Consider the following 23,850-nt stretch of genomic DNA (forward strand, 5'->3'; position numbering starts at 1 on the left):
GTCTAAGCAGATTACTTGTTGTGATTGCAAACGTAATAAAATGGTGTTCCAATAGTCCAGGATTGTGATGTAAAACATTTAGATCCACAGTTTTTATTCCACGGGATAGAACCAGATCCAGGGTATGACTGTGGCAATGCATAGGTCTGGAGGCATGTTGGACAAAACCCACTGAGTCAATGATGGCTCAGAAAGCCTTTTGGAGTCTGTGAACTTCTCCATGTGGATAGTCACCAAAAATGGTTATATTATCTGCCATGACTACAAGGTCCGATAGAAATTCAGGGAATGCTGTATACGGTCCAGGAGGCCTGTAAACAGTAGCTATAAAAGTGCTTGGGTAAGCTGCATAGACTTCATGACTAGAAACTCAAAAGATTTAAAAAATCTTTATTTTTTATTTTTATACATTTAAATTTGCAGCAAAACATTTTTAGAATTTCTTCTGCTTTTGCGGGTTGCGCATGGAGATATGGCCACTGGAGGAGAGGAGATATGGTCACTGGAGGACAGGCCTCATTTAACTTAGTAAATTCATTAGGCTTAAGCCGTGTTTCAGTCAGGCCAATCACATCAAGGTTATGATCAGTGATTATTTCATTGACTATGACTGCCTTGGAAGAGGGATCTAACATGAAGTAGTCCTATTTTGAGGTGAGGCATTATCACAGTATCTTTCAAAAATCATGTTCAGTGAGATTGCTAAAGCAAACACTATCATGTTTATATTTTCACGACCTAGATCGAGGCACAGACACTGTCTCAATGGGGGAAACTAAGCTGACTACACTGACTGTGCTAGCAGCAGACAGCCTGCCGCCTGGCCTGCACCCTATCTCATTGTGGAGCTAAAGGAGTTACAGCCCTGTCTATGTTGATAGATAAAATGAGAGCACCTCTTAAACTAGGATGGAGTCCATCACTCCTCAGCAGGTCAGGCTTGGTCCTGTTTATGGGTGAGTCCCAGAAAGCGGGCCAATTATCTACAAATTATATATTTTAGGAGGGGCAGAAAAATGATCAACCAGCGATTGAGTTGTGAGCTCATTACTCCCCTAACTGGCAGTGGGCCAGAGACAATACTCAATGTCGACATCTTTCTAGCTAATTTACACAGTGTAGCAATATTACGCGTCTGACCTCTGTTTCATCTAACATTGTTGGTGCCCACATGGTTAACAATATCCCTGTACTCTCTACACTCACCAGCTATAACCTTAGCCAGCACCATCTTCAGATTAGCTTTAACATCGGTGGCCCTGCCCCCTGGTAAACGGTGCATGATCACAGGATGATTCTTTTTAAATCTAATATTGCGGGTAATGGAGTCGCCAATGACTAGGGGTTTCAATTTGTCTGAGCTAATGGTGGGATGTTTGGCAGCTCAGACCCGGTAGGAGACATGAGAAGGTTCGACCTCTGAACTCGTAACTTAAATGGGGAGAACCAGTTGAAAGTTTGTCTGCAGAATGAGTGACACCGGTTGAGCATGCCGACAGCATTTTCTTCCTCTCCAGAATTATGTACTTACTGGTGGCACAGACGCGGTTTTATCCTTTCCTAACGATTGCGTCTGAAATTGGGTTTGCAACTCGGCTTACCCATAAGGCGATAGTTCTCCTGCATATTATGAGTACAGCGACTGCAATTAGATGGCATTGGTTAATGTTACTACTTTTTCTGCTGGAGGTCCTGTAGAACCATGCCCAGAAACTGTCCAGGGTGAGAAAGTTGAATAAAAAAACGGAGAGCGAGAACAAAATCAAGCCAGTAGTAAATTTGTTAATTGCAGATTCTTCATTAAACGGTTATTAAAAGTTTGGCACGTAGCCAAGAAGCAACAAACAGTATAGCAGCACAGAGACAACACGGATACATTCATTTTAGGACATTTATTAATACATGTACAAAATAAATGGATACAAGAATTTAACAAAAACGTGGACCTTATTGGAGAGATCCAACTCATCAGTATCATATCAAAATAAAAATGCAATAAATCCAACCCAAAACAAAATTTGACATAATTATAGTCCCACAAGAGACATTAAGGCCACGGTTTTCACAGAAAACACTGAATTAGTTGACCCAGAGAATGATTCCTTAGTTTTACCCCAATGGACATTTAACACTGACCGAACACTGAAGCCCATACAAGCTAATACAGGCCTGTGTGTGAAGAAGCACTTATATAAAAGGGGACTATATGTCTGCCACAGGGCATCCAACCATCATTTTTGTCACAGTTGTTGAAATATAAAAATCACAGCGGCTTCCATTAGACCTGAACTTCATTCACTATAATGTGCTCTTTTATTCCTGTTGTTCCCTCTCCTGTGATAGTGAGTACTGGTACTCACTATCAGAAAACGCAACACGTTTGTTCGTTCAGTGCCTAGACATTCCTCTATGGGTGGTTCAGTTAAACGTTCTCTTAATACTGTTTCATTGGTTTGATCTTGAGGGGAACTGTTTGAGGCAGGGTTTTCTAAAGCAGGAGCTATATAGTAGTAGAAGGAGCAACGTGGTGGGTCCTGTTCTGTCAGTCAGGCTGCCTGGTGAAAACAACTTGGATTTGGCCCTCATCTTTCCTTTTAAAGTGCTTCCTAACTGATAACGCTCTTGCCTATGGGGAAGTTGGCAAACAACATCAAACAATATTACAATTATTTGGTCGACTTCACATTCATTGTCTTGTTTTCTGTTGAAATCCTACGGTAGAAAAAGTGGCATGTCTTTCTTGCATGCCACTTGGCCGTAAATAGGTTTTAAAATGGTGTACTGAACATTGTAATTTGGCCACGTCTTTCTGACTACAGTTTGAAAACTCAGGGGACCACAGCGCTACATTCAGTCATTCAGGAGAGAGGGGTGGGGCTTAGACTCATTCTGGAGCTGACGGTTAGCTAAAGATCCTGTCTGTCAGGGAAGCATGGTCCAATAGGCACAGCCAGGACAGGAGTGACGCTACACAACTACAGAGCAGAATGATGGAAGAGTAATTTAGCTTCAAGAAGTCCGACTCAATACTGGGGAGATCCTGGAGATGTTTCTATTGATTTGCCATCTTCATTGCTGACCTCTAAGCTCAGTGCTTATTGAAGTAGCAGACAAAGATGTAGAGACTAGTGCATTAGACAGGGCTGGCTGATAGGCTATATGGGAAAGTGACAGACCGCAACCATAAGTCATAGTGGTCATAGTGTCTGGTTACTGTACATCATCAACCTGAAGCAACTGTGTTAAAAATGATCACAATAAAACATTTATACAAACATACTAAATGATCATCTCACAGCTATAGCAGTACCTATACTTTTACAAAGCCAGGGCATGAGCATCTGTGTATTCTGGTGTACAAGCAATGTCCTCTGTCCCTGATCAAGGGAGTTTGAGCGAGCAGGGCAAACAAAAATGGACGTAGGAAGTCGAGAATTTCTTGGGGGGATATATTGGGTTGGTGTGGGGAGAGAGGAAGAGGAAGTAGTAGATAAATGTCTGATTCTGCCTTCTATATTCAGTATCTTCCTCTGCTACTGGTGAGCCTTCATATCAAAGTCCCAGTCACACAGTAGGAGAACAGTGGAGCTGCTTCTTCAACAGACCTGCAGAAAAATCACATTGAGATTACCAGACCAGAGCAGCTGTTAAGGCTGCAGGACACAGCCCTGTCTGTCTCTCACATTGATGGTCACATCCGACTGTCTTTCTAGCCTGGTGGGCTGTCTGTCTCTGTTCCAGTGGTGAAACTAAACCAGCAGCTCATGAATTCAGAGTTCTGCCACCTAGTGGTAGTATCAGGGTATTGTCACGTCTTAGTGTTTGAGGTGTGTCGGTGGTCTAGTGCCCGTGTTGGGGCCCGTGTTGGGGCCCGTGGTCATTGTACTGGTTGTGGGCGGGGTGGTTGGGGGGCAGTGGAGGACCGTTGACACCAGGGTGGTAGAAAGCACAGTTGCTCTCGTAACGGCAGTTTCCTTTCATCATGAAGTGGCGACACACTGGCCTCTTGGACATGTCTGAGAGGAGAGAGAAAAGAACAGCGTTAGTACACAACTAGCCAGGCAAACCAAACGTCTGTACTGACTGCATCAAGGCTAGAAGATGGCAAACGGAAATCAACTTCGTCATTACTTTTATTGCACTACAGTGGGGCAGAGTCCTACATGGGCAACACAGGGTGGTGTTTCAGACTGGCCCTATATGTCTAAAAGAAATAGAATTAGTAGAAGGAACATTCCCTTTCTAAGTCAACTCACCTCCCATGTTGTGTCCTCCTCTAGGCCCCCCTCGTCCCCTCCCTCTGAAGCCCACCTGTTCCCCTCCTCTCCCTCGGCCCCCACGGTGGAAGTGGCCCCCTCCGCCCCGGTGTGGCCCCCCCCTCATTGAGTCGTCCCCCCAGTAGTTGCTGTTGTCTCCTCCGTGGCCCTGGGGTGGCGGGGGCCCCATCATGCGGGGGTTGGCGTTGAAGCCAGGGGGTCCATGGTTGTGTGGGGGCGGGGGATGGTTGTAGTGGGGGCCTCCGGGGCCCAGGGGCTTGCCTGCAGGAGGGTACCCCACTCCGTTCATGGGCATACCCATGTTGGGCATGTTGTTCATGCCTGGACCGTGGCCCAACAGGCCCTGGCTCACTGAGGAGGAAAGACATACTTTAACAACCATTCTAGTACGCATATCATCATATACAGTTAAGAGAAGGAGGAAATGTAAGAATACTTGGTTTGTGTTAGAACTAGAGAGAGGAAGGTGTGTATTTATTATGGATTCCTATTAGCTGTTGTCAAGGCAGCAGCTACTATTCCTGGGGTCCAGGAAAATGAAGGCAGTTCTACATTTTAAAAAACATTACATTCACAACAGATTAAATGTGTACCCTCAGGCATATCTACCACACAAAATCAATGTGTAAGTGTGTGTATAGTACGTTTGTTATTGTGTGTTTGTATGCATGTGTCTGTGCCTATGTTTGTGTTGCTTCACAGTCCCTGCTGTTCCAAAAGGTGTATTTTTTATCTGGTTTTTACATCTCATTTTACTGCTGGCATGAGTTACTTGATGTGTAATAGAGTTTCATGTAGTCATGACTATGTAGTACTGTGCGCCTCGCTTAGTCTGTTCTGGACTGTGAAGAGACTTCTTGTGACATGTCTTGTGGGGTATGCATGGGTGTCTGAGCTGTGTGCTAGTAGTTTAAACAGACAGCTCGGTGCATTCAACATGTCAATACTTCTCACAAATACAAGTAGTGATGAAGTTAATCTCTCCTCCACTTTGAGCCACGAGAGATTTAGATGCATATGATTAATGTTAGCTCTCTGTGTACATCCAAGGGCCAGCCGTGCTGCCCTGGTCTGAGCCAATTGCAAGTCCCTCTTTGTGGCACCTGACCACACAAATGAACAGTAGTCCAGGTGCAACCGAACAAGGGCCTGTAGGACCTGCCTTGTTGATAGTGTTAAGGCAGAGCATCGCTTTATTATAGAGACTTCTCCCCATCTTAGCTACTACAGCATCAATATGTTTTGACCATGACAGTTTACAATCTAGTGTTACTCCAAGCAGTTTAGTCATCTCAACTTGCTCAATTACCACATTATTCATTACAAGATTTAGTTGAGGTTTAGTAAATGATTTGTCCCAAATACAATGCTTTTAGTTAGAAATATTTAGACTAACTTATTCCTTGCCACCCATTCTGAAACTAACTGCAGCACTTTAAGTGTTGGAGACATTTCAGTCGCTGTAGTAGCTGACGTGTATAGTGTTGAGTCATCCGCATACAGACACACTGCCTTTACTCAAAGCCATTGGCATGTCGTTAGTAAAGAATGGAAAAAGGGGCCTAGACAGCTGCCCTGGGGAATTCCTGATTGTACCTGGATTTTGTTGGAGAGGCTTCCATTAAAGAACACCCTCTGTGTTCTGTTAGACAGTTAACACTTTATCCACAATATAGCAGAGGGTGTAAAGCCATAACACATACCTTTTTCCAGTAACAGACTATGATCGATAGTGTGTTGTGTAGGGGGTCTATGTGTGCTTATGTGTGTGTTGTAAAGGTGTGTGTGTACCTCCGGGCGGGGGTCCGGTGGGGGGGCCCTGGTTCTGGGTCTGCTGTAGAGAGCCCAGCAGCTGTTTGATCTTTTCAGAGAAGTCTGGCTGCTTGATCAGGTCCTCAGTAGACTGGCCACCACTAGCTCCCTACAGGAGGGAGGGAGGGGTTAAGCCAAATCATGACAGACTAAAATAAACATCACAGATACACTGGTTCCAGGGCTTTTCCAGGGGTTCAGAAGTTCTGTTTTAAAACAGTTACGGTAGACAACACATTAATACTTGAAATCATCCAATCATAAAGTTTCTCAGTGAGATTACATAATGGCAGGGTTACAAAAACAGGATTAGTTCATGCTTTATATCGCTTACCATAATGGAGGTGAGTAACTCCTGTACATTGACGGAGGGGTTAGCGGGGGCACCAGGCGTGCCCTGGGCAATGTTGCCTAGGTTACTCAAAAGGTTGTTGGCCCCCAGGTTGCCCATGAGGTTGGCGAGGACGGGGGGCAGCTTGGAGCCCTCCACCCCCCCGGGGCCCACACCAGAGCCAGGCTGGGACGATGTGTCCATGGGCTCCATGTAGCTGTCATCCATCATGGTCGAGTCCTGGAGAAGAGCGGGAGTTAGGTCACTGGACACAGAGGATGTTTGGAGCTTTTAGCGTTATCTTTATGCATTACAGGACTTTAGCACTTTTTCAGATGCAAAACTCTTAGAGTAAAAGTCAAAACTGATAACACTTGTAATGCTTCCTATTTTATGTTCAAAACGTTTGGTTGTGCATTCATTGTAGTTGAACACATCTTTCAAACGGCACCAAAGTGATTGACAGAAAAGGGTATATCCCACCTCGTCCAGGGGTATGAGGCGTGGAGGCATGGGTTCGTAGGCCTCAGGCTCTGGTTCATGGGGGCTGTCAGGAACACTGAGGAGAAGAGACAAGAGGTGAGCTTCCGCAATACAATGTGAGGCACTTTGAGCACCTGGTAACCTACTAGGCTATAGAAATCCATATCATTTTAAGGCATGTGTGAATCTGTACCTCTCCTTGGTGAGGAAGATCTCCTGCAGGATGCCCGTCTCGCGGTCCCTCTGTGTGAGTCTCTCTGTGCTATTGGCACCAGCGTTGACCAGGGGGCCGGTAAGGGCCAGGGGCCTCGGGGGGCTCCAGGGGACGCGCTCCTCCATGGAGTCATGGGACAGGCGCCTCGCCATCTCAAACGTGTGGCGGTCCATCATCATCTCGCGCTTCGCCGCCTCGCCAAAGTCCTTGACCTTGTTGACGTTGACTGGAGAGGGGGATAGAAGGAACAGGACGAAGGAGAGAGGTGGAGAATGAGGTTAGCCATGGCACACAACAGGGATGTGATCACGACAAGATAGAAAAGCAGAAAAAGCTGGATTTTGACGAGGGAATAGGTATTTTTCGGGGGGGATTTAAGATAAATTACAGAAAAGCAGGGGGGGGGGGAAATCACATCCCTGCCCAAAGACTAAATTTAACAGAAAAGTCAAATGTAAAGTGTTGAGCATGTCTTTATTGGGCTGTTGGCTATCTAGTTTGACTATACAACCACAGTTTAACGTGCAATTACACACAACACCGACTGAAGAAATTAAATTGAAGTTACCGTTAGTTTTTGTTCTCTCACCTCTCTCGGTCTCGTCCAGGTCGAAGTAGAAGTACTGTGTGAGCTGCTCCTCCTCGGCCCAGCGCACGCTTTTCTTCTTCTTGCCCTTCTTGGTCAGCTGACCCTCCTCTTCGCCGCGGGGTTCAGCCAGGGCACTGGGCTTCTCGCTGCCCGTGTCCATGGCCTCTGGGTCGTCGGCGGGCACGGGTGTGCCGGGTTGCTCCAGGTCTACTGGGACCTCGTGGGGAGGGGTGGTGGAGGCCACCTGGGTCTCTGGGGACGAGGGCTTGGTGCCGCCCTGAGGTGACGGATAGTGAGGTTTACCCTCGAATGGACACGGCTGAGAGGAGGAGGGATGTAAAGAGAGAGAGATGGGTGAATACTCAATTCCATTTGCACAGCCTTCCCATAGATTCAGGTGTAGAGTCAGCATAGCAGAGAGAGTAGTCTGTGCTGTCTGTCTGGTCAGGAAGGTATGTGTTTACCTTGTTTGACGTGGGAGAGACAGCTTTGGGGTCTCTCCCTTCCCTTCCTTTCTTCTTCTTGATCTTGATGAGAGAAACAGGGGCGGAGTTTAGGGCATCCAGGAAGCCTGTACCCTCAAGGGCTGCAGAGAGAGAGGAGGGTACCTTAGTGATGTCACTAACAGTCAAAATACTGCAGGTTTCATTGAGGGGGAGAGGGGTTTCAAAGTGTGTACTACACACATCACACTATTTTCTCAGGGGTAGGGTACAAAACAACATATCATGTGAAAGAAACAAATGTTTGTTTATGCTCTGAAACTGTTTGTATGCTCTCTTAGTTTACTGCAATGTTTCAGTCTTTAAGACCTTCCAGTAGGGGAACATTTACAGCAGTGTGTCGGTATCTACCAGGGTTGAGGAGGTCAATTCAATTTCAAACCAGTCAACTCAGGAAGTAAGCAAATTCCAAAATGTTCTCAGACAAGTACTTAGGATACTTGTAATTTCACTTAACTCCCTGAATTGAAAAGGAATTGACCTCAACCTTGATATATTCTCCATGTTGAGGGGTTAGGTCTCATCTTCTCCATGTTGAGGGGTTAGGTCTCATCTACTACTGTACATGCAGTGAAGGGGTCAAAAAGAAAGTACATACCAATTTCTGTTGAGGTCTTACGTTGTGCCGGGATGATCTTCACCTTGATCTCCTTGGTCTGGTTAGGAGTGGTGTTGAGGGGTTTATACTTCTTCTCCACAGGGGGAGGGTCCAGAAGACCAAAACTGGTAGAGAGAAAGACAAGAGAAACATGTTCAATTTTACTCCATAGGACCCAAACTGGTAGAGAGAGATACATGGGAGAGGTTCAGTGAGTAAGAGTTCCAATATATTCATTACAAATGGCAAATACATTTTCCAAAGACAGGTTTGTTCAATACTCTCATTAACCACCTAGGGGGAAGCACTGAGCAGTGTTTTATGCTGTGGTTAGGCAATTTTTATCCTGTTATTGCCTGGTAAAACACAGATTGACGATGAATATACACAATATGAACAAAGCTGTTATTACTGTCTGAAGTGTAGGTTACCTGGGTCTCTTGAGGACTTGGGCTGGTTTGATGTTGTACTTGTCTCCCAGCTGGAGGGCCACGGGGGGCTTCTTGACTGGGACAGGGGTGGGAGCATCCATCTCCAGGCCTGGAACACAACAAACAGGACAGGGTCAGACCAGGGTATTATATAGTCCTACATCCAGCACTTTTGCAACAGCAGGAGCTTCATCCCTACAGCCAGAAACACAATGATTTCTTCATTTGCCGTCTTCTATCGAAGGACAACCTTATACACAGAATCATATTTAGTAAATTAAACTTTTTTGTGATAAACTGTGAGGACAGAGTGTGTGTGTAGTTTGACCAGATGGCGGTGAAGGGAGCGTAGTGTACCTATGGAGCGGATCTTAGCGTGGCTGGGGGCGTGAGCTTTGGGCTTCTCCCTCTTCCTCTCCTCCTCTGCTGCCTTCCCTCCATCAGCCGCCTTCACCTCTCGGACTGGCACTTTCCCCTCCTCCTTCTTCCGCTTCTTATCTGAGAGAAAGAGAGAGGGTGTTATGTAAACGAAGAGATTACAGGGGAGCGGAGAGTTAAAGAGAGGAAAAAAGTAAAAATGAGGGAACGAGGGATAGGAGAGTAGTAGTTACCTGCAGGAGAGGTGGTGGAGACACTCTGGGAGCGGATGGTAGCCATCCAGCCATCCACCAGCCCAGCAGACAGCTTCCTCAGCTCTGAGAGACAGAGACAGCATTAGTTACACATCAACCTCAGACACCATCATAAAACTATTTACATCTACTGCACAGATACCACCACTAGGAACTGTATCATCTTGACTTTGGGTTTGTGAGAAAGTGAGTTACAAATACAATGCTAAACTAGTTCCTCACAGAGGTCTATTTAGTCAGCTCAGGGTATTGAAGAGGGTGGACCGCAAGGGAAATGAAAGTTGTTTAAAAACATACCCTCAGTCTCTCCAGTCTTGCTGAGCTGCTTGACCAGTTTGGCAGTGTTGTTCTGTTTCAGGTGGTCTACAGTGAGGGGCAGTTTCTGCAGCGTCAGCAGGATGAGCTGTAACAGGGGGGTGTTGTTGCTAGTCTTGGAGTAGGTCAGCCATGCATTCAGCAGCTTGTAGCCTCCCACTCGGATAAACCTGGATGAAGGGATGGAAGAGTCAAATTGAATCTAAATGGCCTATTTTTACAAAGCGTGTTACAGTAATCCGGCCCAGACCCCCAACCCCCCAAAGAACAAGCAGTAGCAAAAAACTCCCTACTGAAGTTACTAAACAATAAATGACATAAAATGGGAGTAGATCTTACCGGTTGAGAATGTCATGGGACTTGGTCTGCAGTAGAATATTCAGGTACATACACCTGCTCACCATCTTATAAGAGCACTTCATGAGACTGTGGAAAAAAGACCAAGAAAACCAACAGTCAGAACAAAAGAATGCTACCATTACAGTCCGGTCTACACTGGCAACTCAGAATAATGTCAAAATAATTCAATAAAAACACTAAACAGTAAAAGCTGGAAAAATGGTATACAAGTTCGAAAGCACATCATAAAAAGTAAAAAAACGGCAGTGTTAATTACCTGAAAACTTTGGGGACTCCCTCCAGGCTACGGAGCTCTCCATCTTTCCCCAGCAGGTTCTCTACTCCCTTCAGGACCTCTCTGGGGTCCACTGGGCCCACCGCCATCTCTGCTCAGAGAGGAAGAGACAAACATACTTAACATACAGGATATCGTCAAATCAAATCTTATAACTCTGGCGCTTACTAAACAGTAATTGTTATAGTCTCTTTCAATGTGCCGCTAAAGTGATGTTCGCACTGAACTGCACCCAGGCATGTCAGATTTGACTTTGTTTTGGGAGGACTCCTTGGAACTAACACCATCCGTTCATCTCTAAATCCTGCAAAAAGTAACGGCTTACAGACAATTCAACTTAGGTACTAAACCATAAGACATCTCCAAACTCCACTCTACCACACGACCGACCAAGGCTGAAATCCATACTGCATAGATTGTACTCTTTCCTTCTAGCTACAAAGCCGAGAGCAACATCACAATGGGCCGAGGCCTACGTCAAAAATACCCACATTGCTAGATCTTCAGCCACACTGAAATCTGTCAAAACATGGAAAAGGAGGGCAGTGACAGTCCCAACTAACCCCTCAGCCAAGGTGCTGCCTTCACATTCCAAATGATGTACCACAGTGAACACCATGACTCACTGATGGGTTGCCTCATTCTTCAAAAAAATTAAAATATGTTCATTTCATTTTCTCCAGAGGGATGGATTGGTCTGTTCTGTGGGGTTATTCTCATAGCTGAGGGAGAAGAGGTAATGACTGACAGAGCCTACTGCCCCTGTTCTCCCAGTAGCTCCGGTGGGATTCCCCTAAGACAGCAGGGTAGACCTAATACAAAGACTGCTTATAGGTCATGCTGCTAGTTCATTTTCTGTGTCAGTAATTCAATAGAACAGAGAGAGAGAGAAAATATGCAAGGAGTCAGTTCAACACCACACATTATGAGAAAATGACAGGTTGGGCTGTAGTTTAGAATAGGTTCATGTGGACTTCCCCCAAGGGCAGCGCAACACATTCAAGTAGCTATGCTTTATTCAGATTATTAAAACATTACAAAACAAGTTTCAACAAAACCTTCCACTCATGATTGCCTTCATAATATGTACAACAAACAAGTTCATGGTAAGTGCAACTTAAAAACATGAGTGATTAGGCTTGGATATGAGCAAAACAACTAGTAAACCTACAAGCTACAGTGGAGGGAAATGAGTCATTGGGCCTGGAGGAGCAGCCTTGTCAACCTGCCATTTGTACTGTTCTAGTCTCACAAAAATAACCTATTGAATTTCAAAGGTGATGAGTGCTGTAGAAGCTAGAATACTCTAGTGATGCTGTTCTGGTAACAGAGGAGGATGCTAGTCTACGTCGTGTGTATGGGTGGCAAATACCATGAGTAGCTTCCCCCTCTACTAATAGGACACATATTGGAAGCTAAACACTGAGGCGCGCGCGCACACACACACACACACAGAAGGCCCTCAAACTGAAAGTCTACTGGTATTCAGTTTCAGGCTTGCGGTGCACTAAACTGGTGGTTGGAATGACTGACCAGCTCCTTCACTGACAGAGAAGTGTGCAGTCATATTACCAGTAGTCAGTCTCAGGTAGCACAGGAACTCCAAGGAATACAGTTGATTGAACAGAGCACAGAAGAAGCCTATTCTATGACAAATGCATAGTACTATTAATTTCAGTTATCTAAGGAACCTATTTTGTGTGTGTAAGTATAAATAATTATTTTGAAGGTAATTGAAATGATATTGTAAGTATTGGTTTTGTAAGTGGTTGACCTCGCACATACATCCCTTAAAAGTGTATAGGACCACTGTGGAGCCACTATGTTAATTGCCTATGATTAACATTAAAATAAAGGGAATATTTAATCTGAAGCATTATCAATGACAACCCCCTTGGTTCAATGGTCTCCCCCCATGGAGTAGTGGATGAACGTTTCTTAGCATTTACTGCCCCCTATAGCTTAGTACAAGGAATTACAAATTGTATCAAATGTACAAGCACTACACCTCCATGCAAATGTGGACAAAAGAAATCCACACATTTCAAACTACTAATTAATGAATACATGTATCAAAGCAAATTTATACAAATATATATAAAAAAAATGTCAAATTCACCAAACGAAAGTAATTTAATTTGGCTTTGAATATATTTGAAATGTATACTTAAGCTGAGCAGGAGATTGGCTCAAGTACAAGTGGGTGGTTAAAACAAGAACAATAGTTAACGGAAAATACCGACGTCATATTACAATGCCATATAAAAAGAGAACACTAGAACGACCTCAGTTGAGGATCCAGTGACTATGGCTGGATCCTTTACGTACAAAACTGACTATGGCTGGATCCTTTACGTACAAAACTGACTATGGCTGGATCCTTTACGTACAAAACTGACTATGGCTGGATCCTTTACGTATAAAACTGACTATGGCTGGATCCTTTACGTATAAAACTGACTATGGCTGGATCCTTTACGTATAAAACTGACTATGGCTGGATCCTTTACGTATAAAACTGACTATGGCTGGATCCTTTACGTATAAAACTGACTATGGCTGGATCCTTTACGTATAAAACTGACTATGGCTGGATCCTTTACGTATAAAACTGACTATGGCTGGATCCTTTACGTATAAAACTGACTATGGCTGGATCCTTTACGTATAAAACTAAGTCAAATCTCCACTAACCTATTAAACCATTGCAGTAAAATATAATTAGAATTTTGGCTTGGCCTTGCTCAAACCCAATCTATGCATAAATCATAACACTAACAGTAGGGGCGGGACTTCTGCATGCATTTTTCTCATTGTTCAGTGCACAACTGAACCCTTCTCATGTAAATATTTTAAAAGTCATTATAATATGTTTATGACTATGTTCATTATCCTATACTTTGAATTACTGTATCCAAGTATTGCTTGGACAATATCCAAGTATTTCATTTTGAAATGTCATGTGAGGAAATCAGTTTGGTCTTACCCGTTTAACTGTTGTAGTAGAAGTTTTATATAGTCTCAGAACTCCACAACACGGGACATAACACACAACTCCTGAAAATGTCACAACTGTTACACACGCGCACACACAGTCAATAGAATGAAGTTATTGATAAGACAGCCTAGTAAAGAATAACTCGATGGGGGAAAAGTCAAGTAAATTAACATTCAAACACACACAAAATTGCTTTGCTGTATTTACTCAAATATATAGCAATGCAGTTGAAAAGGGTATCACATGTTATCATTTAGCTACAATGTAACAAATACTTGTCACACTTGCACAAACCCCTGCCAATAGCAAGCCATTTTTTGTTTACATAATATTAGTTTTAACCCTGTCCACAATCATTATTATATAAAATAAAAAACACTTGTCCTATAGGTACTGCTGTTTGTAGCCTAGACCAAGCAGATATTCCTAAAATGACTAGTCACAAATATCAAATAATGGGGGAAAAGCCTGTAGATAATCAAATTACTGAATCTGTATATGCCTTACAAACGCACCATGTTAATGATGGTTATATAATTAAATATCACGCAGCCGGGAGCCCTTTATGACAAATGGCATGTCATTGCAATGCACGCCCTACCATACCACCAGAATAGAGATCCCGTTCAATGACCAGGCTAGGGGAGTTCGCCGTTAAAAGGGAAAAACTAACCCGTGATACACCGAAAATAAATCTAGGCCCTGCCCTCTTTTGTTAACTGCTTCGTGGCTGCAACAGCCTCGAGAACATAAAGAACAATGTATCAGCCAGCTAACCCGGCCACAACACAGCTAGCATACTATCACATTTGCACGGCCGGAGAATCATTTACAATTAACAAAAAACAACGAGAAGGTATCTAGCTATAACGGCTACACATGCGATAAGGACACAGCGAGAAGAAAAGTCGTTCCGCTATTCTGGGAAACCAACACGACTGTCGCTCCATATAAACACAGCAGCCATTATTGCTGCGTGTTCTGTAAGGACAAAACGACAACAAGCCCGCCATTTTGATATAATTCCGACAACACCGGTCTGTCTGCCTTGTGCAATATTTCGAATGGAGGTTCCCTCCCTTGCGCATTTCAATAAGGCAATCTTTATCCTCAGATTGCCGTATACATATCGTACACCTGGGGAATGTATTTCCTGCTCTAACTATATCGACGATACGTTGTGTCGCAAATTACCACAAATGAACGATTTATCCAGTGAAGTCCGTAATCTTCAATCTAAGCAATCTTTATGTATAGATTGCGGTAGGTGTAAATTCCAAGGATCTCTCCCCTATTTAGTAGATTTAAAAATAAAAAAAACATCCAGATTCATATGCAAAAAATATTTCCTACGGCAATCTTTATGAGTAGATTGCTTATGATTAACTTAACATGTGTTAGTTTATTTGTATCAGTCTCACACACAAAGAAACGGAGCGTTTCCACTCTGCACTTTCCTGTGTGAGCTCATAAACTATCGTTAGCGTTCGCTGCATTTGAACTGAAAAAAAGCTAGCTAACCACGTACGGAGACCAACTAGCATACTTGACATTAGCCTAAATCTACGACTAAACAATAATTCCATGAATTTAGGTTCAGATTGCTTTGAAAATAAACACTTACTATAAATACTTCAGCGTCTCGAGTAGCTATATTACTACTGTATATTGTGCTGTACAGCAACAGATCTCTTGTTACATCAGTTTTATATCGTTAACCGTCATGTTTTTATAACGTTAACAATCTATGGCTGGAACAAACTGGTTTATGGGCGGGGTTGTGGTAGCTAAAAACTAGCTTTTCCTTCTGGAACAAACTGGAGGCAAAAATAGTAATCAAATGTCCATTACTTGAAGAAAAAACGTTTTTTTTTTGAATAAATGTTCAAAGTCCTCGACCGCCACTCTTCAGACAAAATACCTGAAGGGAAAAAAAGAGCAAACAAAACGAAAAACACATTTAAGATATATTCACTTGTTTTCTTCGTGTGTTCATACACATCTTAATCTTAAAAAGCTTTTTTATGATGGATTATGATTAAAATAGATAATTGCGCAGCCGTTTTTGTTCCAAAACTAAGCAGTATTTCTTTCGACGTTACTCACCTCAGAACTAATCCAGGAATGAACTGGAAGGGGAGGGGCTTGGTATTTATACCCTGTGACGTTTATGACGTCAAACGCGTTTTCGCGCAAGCACTTTCTGGGTTTTTCATGGTAACAAAATGGAGTTTTGGTGACGCGCTGTTATAGAAAACACTGATGAAGGTCGTTCGACATGTGCCTTCAAGGATAGAAAGATGGCGCTGCACGTTTTGTACATTCTCTTTTCAATTTACCTTACATCCCAAGTCTATTGTTGCTTATCTAAACAAATTTGAATGAGTACCAGTGCTAACTCACAAAATATGGTGCTTGTATTGAGTTATAATATCACATTTGGGTATAAATTCGATTGTAATATTTTTACAAAATGGCTGCGATGCACTCGAGCATGCTGCCTGCCACACCCTTGGACACTATCAACACCTTGCCGTTTAATTTAAAATGATGAAATGAATAATTAACTAAAATTAATAAAATAAATGAATTAGAGTCCAAATGGAGAGTCGTTGACAATGCACAAAAATAAATGTGCTTTGCCCTTTCACCTGTAACCTTTCAACCCTCAGTTGTGAAACGCAAAATGGCAGCGTCCATACCAAGTATTGGAAGGATTTTATGCCGTGTGTTCGCTTTACTTCACAGAATATTCGGCAGAAGCTGGTATTTGTCAATTATTGTCTATAGTACGTCAGATAAGTGAAAGCTTGGACGTCTGCTGCACACATACGTCACGAAACAGTGACCGAGCTAAAGTAACGCGTAACCGTCGGCTAATAAACACTAGCCAGCTACAGCTAGCGAAGTTACAGAGCTAGCAACATAGCTATATACAACCGGTACTTACTATATACATTGTGCATATTTTATCTTCACTGTACATCATCCAATGCAACCCCAGTAATATGTTTCACATAGAACCATAGTCTATGAAAAAGTATCAGCATCATTGTCTTGTGTACACTACACTGTATTTGCAAATTTCACACTTGACTGGCAGAGTTAAATTAAGGTTAGGTAAAAAATAATAACTGTGTTTCCAGGTGTGCAGTCTAGCCTGTCTGTGCACTGCAGCCTCACCTGATATCCCCAGTGATGCAGTGGAGGCTCTTGCCACTTACAGAGCAAAGGTATGGAGATTAGAGTTAGAATTTCTACTCTATGCACTCTGCTGTTTTTTCTAAGGGATGGTTCCTCGGAACCAGATTAAGCCTACTCCTGGTTCCTGCACTAAAAAGCATGCTCATTAGAGTGTAATTTAAATACTGTTAATCCATCCATATTTGTGGCCATTGACTTTGTGTCCGTCTACCTCTCCTATCACTAGAGTACATAGAGCGCTATGGATAAGTCCAGTGTGGTCTGACTACAGGAGGAACCACAAATGAGGGATCCCCCCTTCAGAAGACACACAAGACCTGCATTGTAGGTGTAACAGAGATGGTTCTGTAATCTTGCCTGAAACCTGGAGACTCTCTGAGCTATTGTCCAGGTTTGGAGAGTGCATAGATGATCAGAGGATGTCTACCATGATGCTGTCTGCTCTGTGTTAGGCTATGTAACTCCATATTATTATTATTATTATTATATTCTCCACCAGACAGACACGTGACTGCAACCTCTAATCGCTATTTCTGTTTTGATCAGAGATGAGACAAGATATGTGGGAACCCCCATCCAATTTGTCGAGACCCCAACGTCATCATCCACTATCAGGTTTGGTCTCTCACATTGACTTATGGAATATACACACACAATCATTATGAGAGATGGAAAATTAGATGGCATTTCCTTTGATTTTGTTAGGTTGATTTAACAAGCTATTCAATGTTATGTTTGGTAAGCAATGGACCATTGTCTTTTTGCAGAATGTGAAGCTGCAGCAACAGTTTATCAGTCCATATACAGGCGTTGTGTATGACCCCACACGGACAGGTAAGATACAGTACCTACGGAAAGTATTCATACCCGTTGACTTGTTCCACATTTTGTTATGTTACAGCCTTATTCTAAAATGGATTTAAAAAAATAAATACCCCATAATGACAAAGAAAAAACATTTAAAAAAAAATAATATTCTGCAAATGTATTAAAAAAAAAAAACTGATACCTTAATTACATAAGTATTCAGACCCTTTGCTATGAGACTTGAAATTGAGCACAGGTGCATCGTGTTTCCATTGATCATCCTTGAGATGTTTCAGAAACTTGATTGGAGTTCACCTGTGGTAATTTCAGTTGATTGGACATGATTTTGAAAAGGCACACACCTGTCTATATAAAGGTCCCACAGTCGACAGAGCAAAAACCAAGCCATGAGGCCGGCCGGCCAGCCAAACTGAGCAATCGGAGGAGAAGGGCCTTGGTCGGGGAGGTGACTAAGAACCCGATGGTCACTCTGACAGAGCTCAAGAGTTCCTCTGTGGAGATGGGAGAACTTTCCAGAAGGACAACCATCTCTGCAGCACTCCACCAATCAGGGCTTAATGGTAGAGTGGACAGACAGAAGCCACTCCTCAGTAAAATGCACATGACAGCCCGCTTGGAGTTTGCCAAAAGGCTCCTAAAGACTCTCAGACCATAAAAAACAAGATTATCTGGTCTAATGAAACCAAGATTGAACTCTTTGGCTTGAATGCCAAGCATCACGCCTGGAGGAAACCTGGCACCATCCCTACGGTGAAGCATGGTGGTGGCAGCATCCTGTTGTGGGGATGTTTTTCAGCAGCAGGGACAAGGAGACTATTCAGGATCGAGGCAAAGATGAACGGCGCAAAGTACAGAGAGATCCTTAATGAAAACCTGCTCCAGAGCTCTCAGGACCTCAGACTGGGGTGAAGTTTCACCTTCCAACAGGACAACGACCCTAAGCACCCAGCCAAGACAACGCAGGAGTGGCTTCGGGACAAGTCTCTGAATGTCCTTGAGTGGCCCAGCCAGAGCCCGGACTTGAACCTGATTGAACATCTCTGGAGAGACCTGAAAATAGCTGTGCAGCAACGCTCCCATCCAACCTGACAGAGCTGGAGAGGATCTGCAGAGAAGAATGGGAAAGACTCCCCAAATACAGGTGTGCCAATCTTGTAGCACCGTACCCAAGAAGACTCGAGGCTGTAATTGCAGTCAAAGGTGCTTCAACAGAGTAAAGGGTCTGAATACTTATGTGAATGTGATATATATTTTTTTATAAATTAGCAAAAATGTCCCTAAACATGTTTTTGCTTTGTCATTATGGGGTGTGGATTGTGTGTAGATTGATGAAGAAAAAACATCAATTTAGTCAATTTTAGAATAAGGCTGTAAACGAACAAAATTTGGAAGAAGTCAAGGGGTCTGAATGCTTTCCGAATGCAATGTATGTGTTAAATTTATGTAATGTGTAAACAATTCTATGAATGAATCTGAATCAACCATGCTGATTTCGGCAGGTGTTATCTACATTTTGGCGGCAGGTAGCCTAGTGGTTAGAGCGTTGGACTTGTAACCGAAAGGTTGGAAGATCAAATCCCCGAGCTGACAAGGTCAAATCTGTCGTTCTGCCCCTGAACAAGTCAGTTAACCCACTGTTCCTAGGCCGTCATTGAAAATTTGAATTTGGTCTTAACTGACTTGCCAAGTTAAATAAAGGGTAATAAGAAAAATACTTGCTGGTTTCATCGAAATAAGTTGTCTTTGATTTGATAAATGATGAATTTACACAGTTGACACAGCCAAGAATCTGCCAATAGGTGTTTTAGTGATGAAAACCTTTCTGCATAAAGTAACATCTGGTTCCAGACCAACACTTTTTGTGAGGTTTGAGGTAACTAAAGTGCCACATTTATATTGTTATTCTACATTTTTATCCAGGAGTGTCAGAAACAGAAAAAGTAACTCAATCAGGCGATTGGCATTGCTAGAGACCAGGGTAAGTTCAGCCTCTGTGACTAAGGAGCAGAATGCTGGAGCAGTACAGACCTATATCTATCCTACCCTGCCTTTCTAAAGTCTTCGAAAGCCAAGTTAACAGATCACCGACCATTTCGAATCCCACCGTAGCTTCTCCGCTATGCAATCTGGTTTCCGAGCTGGTCATGGGTGCACCTCAGCCACGCTCAAAGTCCTAAACAATATCATAACCGCCATCGATAAAAGACAATACTGTGCAGCCGTCTTCATCGACCTGGCCAAGGCTTTCAACTCTGTCAATCACCGCATTCTTATCGGCAGACTCAACAGCCTTGGTTTCTCAAATTACTGCCTTGCCTGGTTCACCAACTACTTCTCAGACAGAGTTCAGTGTGTCAAATCGGAGGGCCTGTTGTCCGGACCTCTGGCAGTCTCTATTGGGGTGCCACAGGGTTCAAATCTCGGGCCGACTCTTTTCTCTGTATATGTCATTGATGTCGCTCTTGCTGCTGGTGATTCTCTGATCCACCTCTACGCAGACGACACCATTCTGTATACTTCTGGCCCTTCTTTGGACACTGTGTTAACAAACCTCCAAACAAGCTTCAATGCCATACAACACTCCTTCTGTGGCCTCCAACTGCTCTTAAATGCAAGTAAAACTAAATGCATGCTCTTCAACCGATCTCTGCCCACACCCGCCCGCCCGCCTGTCAAGCATAGTGATAGTAACTCTGGATGGTTCTGACTTAGAATATGTGGACAACTACAAATACCTAGGTGTCTGGTTAGACTGTAAACTCTCTTTCCAGACTCACATTAAGCATCTCCAATCCAAAATTAAATCTTGAATCGGCTTCCTATTTCGCAACAAAGCCTCCTTCACTCATGCTGCCAAACATACCCTCGTAAAACTGATTATCCTACTGATCCTTGACTTCGGCGATGTAATTTACAAAATAGCCTCCAGCACTCTACTCAGACTACATCCAATTTGCTATCACAATGCCATCCGTTTTGTCACCGAAGCCCCATATACTACCCACCACTGCGACGTGTATGCTGTCGTTGGCTGGCCCTCGCTTCATATTCGTCGCTAAACCCACTGGCTCCAGGTCATCTATAAGTCTTTGCTAGGTAAAGCCCCGCCTTATCTCAGCCTTCTGGTCACCATAGCAACACCCACCCCGTAGCACGCGCTCCAGCAGGTATATTTCACTCGTCATCCCCAAAGCCAACTCCTCCTTTGGCCGCCTTTTCTTCCACTTCTCTGCAGCCAATGACTGGAACGAATTGCAAAAAATCACTGAAGCTGGAGTCTTATATCTCCCTCACTAACTTTAAGCATCAGCTGTCAGAGCAGCATACTGATCATTGCACCTGTACACAGCCCATATGTAAATAGCCCACCCAATTACCTCATCCCCATATTGTTATTTATTTTTTTTGCTCCTTTGCACCCCAGTAGCTCTACTTGCACATTCATCTTCTGCACATCTATCACTCCAGTGTTAATGCTAAATTGTAATTATTTCGCCACTATGGACTATTTATTGCCCTACCTCCCTAATCTTACTACATTTGCACACACTGTATATAGATTTTTCTATTGTGTTATTGACTGTACGTTTGTTTATCCCATGTGTTGTTTGTGTTGCACTGCTTTGCTTTATCTTGGCCAGGTCGCAGTTGTAAATAAGAACTTGTTCTCAACTGGCCTACCTGGTTAAATAAAGGTGAATTTAAAAAATAAAAGTACAGTAATGAATAATGACATTTTTTGTGACCAGTGCAGCGGTTCAACAATGCCACCAAAAGAGAAACTGCAGTTCTCTACAATACATAAATATTGTCCATATTTCTAGGGCTACTACCCTTCCAGGTTCCTCATGTGGACTTCACAGGGGAGGACTATTCCAACTCCCATAACGCAGTTGGTTTAACCCCTCCTCCCCCCACCGTGACCCCTTGGTACAGATGGTACCACACCATGCAGCTAGACGAGACTGAAGTGGCTCAAGTCAAGAAGACCTACAAGACCTATTTGACATAGACTAGGGCATATCAGAGGAATCATGGTGAAAATTCTCTCACATGCTTCGCTAACAATATGTAGACTAACAGTGACGTGCTTACTTACAGGCCCCTTCCCAACAAGGCATAAAAAAAATTAAAAAAATAAATGTGAGTAACAATAACTTTTCTATATCCACGGGGTACCAGTACCGAGTCAATATGCAGAGGTACAAGGTAATTGAAGTAGATATTTTTTATTTGATCTTTAACTAGCGAAGTCAGTTAAGAAAAAATGTTTATTTACAATGACAGCCTACCCTGTACAAACCCTAACCACGCTGGACCAATTGTGCACTGCCCTATGGGACTCCCAATCACGGCTGGTTGTGATACAGCCTGGAATCGAACCAGGGTCTGTAGTGACGCCTCTAGCACTGAGATGCTGCGCCACTTGGGAGCCCGGAGATACGCGTGTAACAGAATGATAAGTGAATTATCATGTACAGTACATGCTACAATATGGACCATCAATGGGATAAATCTGTCTAAACTGTTCATTTGTATTCAGAGACAAGTTGTACAATAAAGACATTAAGATGCAAAATCCATTTATTTAATTGCCTTTTTGGCTGTAGTAAATACTTGATCATACAGGTGTCAACATGTTTATTCCCAGTTAATAAGAGCGTGGTTTCTACGTGTGAATCCAGTGGTAATGTATTGCCATTTCCTCTACAATAGAAATACTTAAGCATATTACGCTTTCTTTCTGTCCCATTGTCACCTGGCTGACTGACACATGCCCACTTGTCCAGTCAAATTCTGAATTCCAAATCACATCTTTTCAGATCTACAGTTGTGTGGAGGGGCAAGGTGGCAAATTGAACTTAAGAAAATGTATGCATCTCATAGGCCGAGAGGATACTGCAGTACACCAGGGGTGTATCCTCAATACTCTTAACGTGGCTTCCTCACCACACCTTTCTTTGAATAAACTGATTTGGGAGAGACTTCAGCCATGATGCTTATTCAAATAAGTGGTGAACGATCAGGCGAGACAAGGAAACAAAGCCACTTTAGACTATCGAGATTCACTCCAGCACTGAGCTGATGACATGGCCAGCTTCAGTGGTAGGTTATTTTGCATTACATTTCTATTTCCTCCTGGGGTCTTTTCAAAATGGCACCCTATTCCCTACATAGGCAGTACATTTTACCAGGGCCCATAGTGCTCTGGTGAAAAATGGTGCAGTACAGGGAATAGAGTGCCAATAGAGCCCTGGTTCTGCAGTAGGTAGGTCACTCTTTGAACCTGTGGACCAGGATCTCCAGAACCTGTTTGTAGTCCTCGAAGTCCCCGTCTATCTGGCTTTACACCACTCCAGCCGTCGCTTGGCATTGCGCATGGTGATCTTACGCTTGTGTGCGGCTGTTTGGCCATGGAAACCCAATTCATTAAGCTCCCAACAAACAATTGTGTTGACGTTGCTTTCAGAGACAGTGTGTGTTGCAACAGAGGACAGACAATTTCTTCACGCTACAGCACTTGCCGGTCCCGTTCTGTGAGCTTGTGTGGCTTACTACTTTGAGGCTCAGCCGTTGTTGCTCCTAGACGTTTCCACTCCACAATAACAGCATTCACAGTAGACCTGGGCAGCTCTAGCTGAGCAGAAATTTGACTTACTGACTTGTTGGAAAGGTGGCATCCTATGACGGTGCCACGTTGAAAGTCACTGAGCTCTTCAGTACAGGCCATTCTACTGACAATGTTTGGGGCGGGGTTGTGGCAGCTAAAATATAGCTATTCCGACGAACAAACTGCAGGCAAAACTAGTAATTAAATGTCAATTAATTGAAGAAAACGTTTTTTTATTGGGTGCTCAAATTCCTCGACGGCCACTCTTCAGAGACAAAATACCTGAAAAAAAAAAGAGCACACAAAACGAAAAACACATTTAAGATATTCGCTTATTTTATTCGTGTGTTCATACACGCCTGCATCTTAATATAGCTTTCTTATTATTGA

General features: G+C 43.3%; 1 protein-coding gene and 1 pseudogene across 4 annotated transcripts; one reads left to right on the top strand and one right to left on the bottom strand.

Moving 5' to 3' along the window:
- Positions 1–1,877: 1,877 nt before the first annotated feature.
- On the bottom strand, positions 1,878–16,028 carry LOC106570322 (serine/threonine-protein phosphatase 1 regulatory subunit 10). 3 transcript variants are annotated; one of them, XM_014142516.2, is made up of 17 exons: positions 15,924–16,028; positions 15,442–15,738; positions 10,802–10,910; positions 10,525–10,611; positions 10,168–10,355; positions 9,850–9,933; positions 9,596–9,736; positions 9,239–9,347; positions 8,808–8,932; positions 8,171–8,292; positions 7,707–8,025; positions 7,097–7,343; positions 6,904–6,979; positions 6,424–6,660; positions 6,069–6,198; positions 4,257–4,628; positions 1,878–4,016 (listed from the first exon to the last, which is right to left on the bottom strand). In XM_014142516.2, exons 3-17 carry the CDS (start codon positions 10,906–10,908, stop codon positions 3,841–3,843), a joined length of 2,520 nt encoding a protein of 839 aa, XP_013997991.2. In that variant the 5' UTR covers positions 10,909–10,910; positions 15,442–15,738; positions 15,924–16,028; the 3' UTR covers positions 1,878–3,840. The 3 variants fall into 3 exon arrangements, with proteins under 3 accessions (XP_013997991.2, XP_013997989.2, XP_013997990.2); XM_014142514.2 differs by having other exon boundaries at positions 7,686–8,025; XM_014142515.2 differs by having other exon boundaries at positions 7,686–8,025; positions 13,806–15,738.
- Positions 16,029–16,503: 475 nt separating this feature from the next.
- On the top strand, positions 16,504–22,432 carry LOC106570333 (28S ribosomal protein S18b, mitochondrial-like; annotated as a pseudogene). The gene is made up of 5 exons (XR_006758669.1): positions 16,504–16,522; positions 17,248–17,345; positions 17,568–17,636; positions 17,789–17,855; positions 21,674–22,432. The product of XR_006758669.1 is annotated as a 28S ribosomal protein S18b, mitochondrial-like (transcript).
- The last annotated feature ends 1,418 nt before the right edge of the window (positions 22,433–23,850 follow it).

The sequence above is a fragment of the Salmo salar genome, chromosome ssa14 (assembly GCF_905237065.1).
Source record: "Salmo salar chromosome ssa14, Ssal_v3.1, whole genome shotgun sequence".
NCBI classification, from domain to species: Eukaryota; Metazoa; Chordata; class Actinopteri; order Salmoniformes; family Salmonidae; genus Salmo; species Salmo salar.